The sequence below is a fragment of the Gaeumannomyces tritici genome (assembly GCF_000145635.1).
Source record: "Gaeumannomyces tritici R3-111a-1 unplaced genomic scaffold supercont2.2, whole genome shotgun sequence".
Lineage (NCBI taxonomy): Eukaryota > Fungi > Ascomycota > Sordariomycetes > Magnaporthales > Magnaporthaceae > Gaeumannomyces > Gaeumannomyces tritici.
Genome location: NW_008804546.1, coordinates 4,370,327 through 4,376,822, shown reverse-complemented (window position 1 = coordinate 4,376,822; position 6,496 = coordinate 4,370,327). Strand labels below are relative to the sequence as shown.

At 60.4% G+C, this 6,496-nt stretch overlaps 2 protein-coding genes across 2 annotated transcripts in view; one reads left to right on the top strand and one right to left on the bottom strand.

The window, feature by feature from the left end:
* The first annotated feature begins 2,251 nt into the window (after positions 1 to 2,251).
* On the top strand, positions 2,252 to 6,102 carry GGTG_04021 (hypothetical protein). The gene has a single exon (XM_009221810.1). The coding sequence runs from the start codon at positions 3,297 to 3,299 to the stop codon at positions 5,094 to 5,096; it is 1,800 nt and encodes a 599-aa protein (XP_009220074.1). The 5' UTR covers positions 2,252 to 3,296; the 3' UTR covers positions 5,097 to 6,102.
* GGTG_04020 (hypothetical protein) overlaps positions 6,017 to 6,496 on the bottom strand; it is a 2,422-nt gene continuing 1,942 nt past the window's right edge. The window contains exon 5 of the mRNA XM_009221809.1: positions 6,017 to 6,440. Coding sequence (XP_009220073.1) covers positions 6,148 to 6,440 — 293 coding nt within the window. The 3' untranslated portion in view covers positions 6,017 to 6,147. The remainder of the gene's footprint in view (positions 6,441 to 6,496) is intronic.

The window sequence follows — 6,496 nt, the reverse complement described above, 5'->3', positions numbered from 1 at the left end:
AAAACAAAAAATAAAAAAAATAAAAGCCCTTCCTCCATCTCTGGGGCGAGCCGCTCGGGTTCATCCTGGGGGCTTACTTCTTCTACGGAGGTGTCAGGCAAAAGTTTTCGCCGTGGGGCGAGGTCGCTCCCGACGGCGAAGCAGGGGCCGGGAGATGCCACGACCAATAGCAACGCATAAAGATTCATAAATAAACATATTTTTACAGCACTAGACCTGTGATTGATTTTGAAAAATACGTAAGCTAGGCCTTATTTGGTAGCAGCTGAACACGCCCTGCCTCTAGTCGCTACATGCCCCACGGCGAAAACTTTTGCCTGACACCTCCGTAATGAGGGGAAAAAAAATGTCGGCAAGGTTGTTCGCTGCGGACACAGCCCTGTTCGGCTCTCGATTTAGCAGACGAGGTCGGCATGTGCTGTGGCTTACTTGTCGCCGCCCCCTCGCCTCGCTTTTCACTTTGCCTGGCGCTGCGCTGCAGGATGCCGGGGTGAACGCTCTCTTTGGAGATTTCTTTTTGTTTCTTATCGTTTGGCCCCCCCCCCCCGCTCTTTCCTATTGCGCGGGTTTACGTCTAGCCCTCCGTGGCTTTGGTACGCCACGCCCTGAACGTCGCAGCATGGCGCTGGCCGTGCAGAAGGTCGGTCGGTCTGTCTCCTCTTTTCTCTCTCCTTCTGCTTGCGCCCCCATGTGCTGTGCCTGCTTCTCCGGCCACGATGCTACTGTACCTTACACCGTACCTACGTAAAACATCCACATCCCGCTGTTCCGGTCTGTCGCTGCTGGCCCGAGGTGGCGGTGACAGACGGGGGAACGGAGAATGGATCAAAGAAGAGCCCACACCCTGATGACCGCCACCGCCGCCGAACGCCGCGTTGGCAGCGCGTAGAAGACCGGAAGAAGAATGATGCATGGAGGGTGAGGGTGAGGGTGTGGATGGGGAATGAATTGGGGAGGAAGCTTGTCCCTTGACATTTCTGGACCCTGGTCCGCCTGGGCAAGCGGGAGGAGAGAAATGGGGATGAAAATCGCGCGTGGAGCGGCGGAATGATCACAATCAAAGCCATGACCAGTTTTTTCTTTTTCTTCTTCTTTGAGCCCGTTCTTCTTGAGAGCCACTTTGCTGGGTAATTCCAAGTAATCAATCGCGGCCAAGGTAGATGGGATTCTGCCATTTCCCTTGGTGATGGTGCTGTGGTCTGTATCTCGCTTTGGCGTCTTCTCCTGCGCTTCCATCCTTCTCTCGGGTCCGCTACCAGCATTTGGAGCTGCAAACTTACTGAATGTGGGGGCCTTGGTAGCGGGGCTCGGTCGATAATTGAAATCCTTGGGGAGGGCTATCGGCCGGGATTCCCGCCAATCAGGCGGGAGCGATTGGGGTGAACCGGCCCCAGCGTCCTTTCTTGGGACGCGTTGCCGAGCGCGGTGTGGGATTTGATGGATCGACCTGTTTCCCCGCCAGGCCAGGACCCCCTGTGCCCCTCCCTGGGGCCCATCGCGCAGGGCGAGACACAACACAAGCAGTGACAAGTGCGAGTGCAAGTGCGCATGCACGACCCGGGCAGGTGGCGGACGAGGGGCGAGCAGACTGGTAGGTGCCTAGGTAGGTGCTGGTTATGCAGGCCGTAGGGAGAGCCAGCAGAGCGCAGGGAGCGGGGCGGGGAGGAGGCGACGGTGAGCGCTGCAGCTGAGGCTGAATCGATCCGATTTGATCAATGATGCGATAGCGGCCGCCAGCTAAGCAGGCAAGTCATGATGGATGCGACAGCGGGCCGATGTGCCCCATATCGCTCGCTGTCGACTTTTCTCTCCGCGGTGAGCGGGAGGGCTGAGATTCGTGCCCAACCAGCTGGCGATGGAGCACGGAGAGGAGCCGTTGTTGTTGTTGTTGTTGTTGCTGCTGCTGTTGGGTCTGTGTGCCTTGGCTAAAGCGTCGTGAGTGTGTGTCTCATGGTGCGCGCACATCGTCTCAAATAATCCAAGAGAAGAAGCAGCAGAGAGCGTGTGCTGTGTCACTGTGCTGTGCGGCGTGTGCTTGGCTCCGGCTGCGGGCAAATTGGCCAAGCCATCAGCGAAAGAGCGCACCGCCGAAACCTCGTCAGTAGCACATGCTGAGCTTCGCTTGGCTGGCCCATCGAAGGTCACCCGCGTTGCCCAGCCGCGGCGTCCTTGCAACCCCGGCCAGCAAGGCTCGCGACCCCCCTCTCTCGCCCTCACCCTTGCTCGTCCGCACGCACGCCTAGGCCATGCTGCTCGTGGGCTTTTTTTAAACGCGGAGAAGAAAGAAACTGAGTGAGGGAAAATACGGTGAAGAGGATTCACTGACAAAGACTCAGGAGAGAAAAAGGGGCCAGGACAAAAAGGAATACCGAGAGGAGGAGGGAAAAAAAAGCGCAAAACAGCAGCAACACCAAGGAGTTTGTTTGCGGCCGTCGGACGCTCGAGCTCTCTGGTCTGGTCTTTTTTTTTTTGCTGCACACGCCTTGTTCTTTATTTGGAGAAGCGAAAGAAGGAACCGAAAAGCATCGGCCATCATCCGACCAAGCTCCGGGCGAGGTCACAGGCGAGCAAGCTGGCGGCCTAGTAATCAGCCCGTCAATTGAAACGAGGGCGGATCCGGATATTGACGGACTGGGATGGCCGCGGCGGACATGGACATGGGCCGCGACAAGAGCTGAGGGGTTTCCCATGCATCAAACATCCTTGTTGACGACCAACAGGCCGCGTCCCAGAGCCGGGCCTGCGCTCGACAGTTACATAACCTATCCTTCCCCCCGAGCCACGGGCTGACGGCACCCTCACTGCCACCTCCGCCCCGTGCCTTTGATCTCTCCGACGCCAGTCTGCCTACAATAGACATAGACCACAGCCCCGACGATCCAAGCCCAGAACACAGTCTCTGCCACCCTCCCACACCCAATGCTTTGGACGCTAAAGCTGTGCTGAGCACACGCCTCACCGCCAGCCAGCCAGCCGGAGTGGGCGGGTGCATCCACACTAGCCATAACATCAACAGCCTACACACCCACCCATCCTGTCATCTTGACGGACCACCTCGATCCCTCCGAATCCGCCGCTGCTGGAGAAGGGGCTGCGCCTGGCCTTGGCCTGCCCGAGTCGTCGCCCATCCACCCTTCTCATCACCACAACTATTTCCTTCTTGAACAGCGTCTGCGAACGACAACGAGACCTCGGCGCGCTCTTTTCTTGCTCGGGGCGAAGGTGGTGCAAGGGGCTCCTTGGGGAGCGGGAATTATAGGTCGGCCGTCCACCAACCCATCTTTACAGCCCAGACGATGGGCAGCTCCGGCATGACGTCGAGCCCGAGCCTGTGGATCGGAGCCGAAAGAGGAGGCAAGGCGGCATCGGAGAGCAGCAGCCACAACAAAATCACCAAGGGGAGGAGGATGGTGGTGAAGCCCATATTGAAGAAGCTTTCTTCCAGCTCGGAAAAGAACTCGCTCGATCTGGACCGCGTCTGGGAGGAGCAGCAGCACTGGACCGAGACCGGGTCCAGCGCGACCTCGCCCGCGGGAGGCGTCGGCCGGTCGTCGCGCGACGTGACTTTTCTGTCCAGCAGCCTAGCAGAGCTCAGCAGCAGCAGCAGCAGCAGCGCGGGCGGCGGCGGCGGTAGCAGTCCGGGCGTGGCGGCAGTGGGCGCATGCGGCGGCGCGGGCGCAGACGGCGGAATGACGCGACCTAGCTTCCAGCACGCGCGCTCGACGTCGGGCGCGTCGCACGCCTCGGCCGGCACGGCGGGCAGCGGGGCGCGCTCGAGCTCGTTCGTGCACCCGTTCCAGCAGACGCCGCGGACGGCGACGCCACCGCTGTCGTTTGACGCGCCGAACGCGCTCTTGGGAGGTGGCGGCAGCGGCGCGCGCGACTACTCGCCCACCATCACGGAAAACGAGGACGACGACATGGCCGACGCCTATTCGCTCTCGCTGCGCCGCCCGCCGTCGGTTTCACACCTCGCCCACTCTCGCTCGCCGTCCACGTCTGCCGCTGCCGGCTCAAGCCCATACCCCCACCCTCCACACTCGCTCTCGCAGTCTAGCCTGTGCCGACCGTCGCTAGCGTCGCATCGAACCTCGTCCCTCTCCGACGTCAACAGCCCTGCCGCCTCTGCAGCAGCGTCGACACAGCCGACGTCTGTTGGCGGTGGCGGCAGCGGCAGCAGCAGTAGCAGCAGGCGCATGAACTCGAACCTATCTGCAGGGGCTGCGTCAGCGTCGAGGCTTGTTCACGGCGGTAGCATGTTAAGCTCGAGCAAGTCACAGTCTGACCTCCACCTCAACCTCACCATCAACACAGCCGCGGCGTCATGCATAACCACCGACGGCGCAAACTCACTCTCGTCCAGGCCCCACTTCCAGCACACGCCCTACAGCCCCGGCGGCCGCTCAAACAGCATACAAAGTTCGTCGGTCACCAACGCCGCCCCAGCCTCGGCCTCGTCCTTCGGCCTCACCTCCCCGACCTCGTCCTTCTCCGCCACGCCCATGTCCCCGCTGCGAACGTCGCTCGAGATGGTGGCGGGCAGCCTCGCCCCGCGCCTGCGCTCGCTCTCGGAGCAGCCCGACCGCGCAAAGTCGGTCGTCAACCCGGCCGAGCACGCGCGCATGATGCACGAGCGCCGCGCAAAGTTTGACGAGAAGGAGCGCCTCAAGACCGAGAAGCTCGCCAGGAAGCGCGGCCGCAAGGAGGCCGAAAAGAGGCTGCAGCAGCGGCACTCCGCCGCCGCCGCAGCCCGCTCCTTTGGCTCCACCAGCAGCACCGACTACCTCCCCCGCCCATCCACCGCCGCGTCCACGTCGCACTACAGCAGCGCCGGCGCCGGCAGCGGTAGCGGGAGCGACTGGCGCCGCACCTACGGCCCCGGCTCGTTTATGCCGGCGGGCCACGCTGCGCCGGGCGAGCAGCATCAGCAGCAGCAGCACAACGAGAAAGCCGACTTCCCCGGCGCGCCGGGCGACGGCCGCCCGCAGCCGCGCCGCCGGACCAGCTCGTCGGCGAAGCGCAAGACGCACGGCTGCTGGACCAGCGTCATCCTCTGGATCCGCACCAAGCTCTTCAAGTTGTCCCGGGCAGACTAGAGCTCCGACCTCGGACGGTGGGAGGCGACGGCCAACTCTCGCTGGGCTTGACCCTCCGCCACCCCCTCCTTATCCCCTTATCCCTCCTCACTACGGCTTATATAAAAAAGTTGTTCAACAAGCTACTGCCACAGGCCCCCAGTCGACCCTGGCGCCTTGGTGTGGAATCATGGCTTCCTCTTTGGTGAATTTCGATACCCAGACTCGGAAAAAAGAGTGCTCTCTGTCCGACGGCGCTCTTGTTATTGCGGCAACTTCTGTTTATCACCAGCGCCTCATTTATCCTTTTTTTTTCTCTTTCTCTTCGCTCTACATATAAGGGCCCAAAAAAAGGGCGACAGTCATGATTTTGGACAGTCACTAGGAAACAAGCGACAAAACACGCACTCACACACTCGCATCGGCGCACGGGCGGACTGGTTTACACGACACTTTTTGCTTTTGAGCGTCGGAACGTATTTATGACCTTCTCTTGTTTCTCTTTGACCCTGTTGTCACATACAGCGGGGACCCCTACCTCTGCCAATCAGCATTTGTTCACTGTCGAGCCGGCATGAAGCCTGTCCAACCACATACTGGGCTGAGATGGAGGCAGACAGCGTTTTTTTCGGCGTTTTTTTCTTCTTCTTTTCTTTCGTTTTATCCCACGGGAAGTTGGACAAAGGTTCCCCGTCCTCCACGGCGTTCCCCTGAGCGGTATCTATGCCTTGGATTTGGTGCTTTTCTTTTTGCTCCCCACACACAGCACGCAAAACGAAACGAGCTTCTTGCTGGGTATGCGTCGTTATTCACGTCCATATTTGCCCAACATTTTGTTTCAATCCAAGGAGACTCCGCGCACGGCCTGGGCCCCATTTTGCGTATTAGCAAGGAAAACCCAGCCGTGGCGGACGTCAGATGAGATCTAGATAGCTGACATCCCGTGAGCGACTCAGCCCACGGGTTCATCTGATATACTTGCTCCTGTTACCTTCGGCGGCCCCGAACTCATTCGGGGCATCTCCCACTTAACCTGTCCGCCGTGAGACGCTTCTTTTTCTTTCCCCCATCATCAGTCTGCTCCCCTCAACTCCATGAAGCTTGTCGAAAAGTTCCCGCCGGCCGACTTCCAGACAGCCCTGCGGGACCACACGCCATCGTCAGGGATGGCAAAGACGGTCAGGTTGAGCTGCCGGCCGCGCCCCACCACCACGAGCGCCACGAGGCGGTCAGGCCCGCCGATGTAGACCGCCTGGAGGGCGCCGTGACCGTGCACCGCCAAGTCCTCCCACCCGCCCGCCTCGACGGGCGCGTCGGACCACTGGCCGTTTTTGAGGGAGCGGTGCTGGAGCCTGTCGTTTGAGCCTGTGCATGTCTGGTGAGTATTTGCATCTTGTGGGCCCGGGGGAATTCCTTTTTTT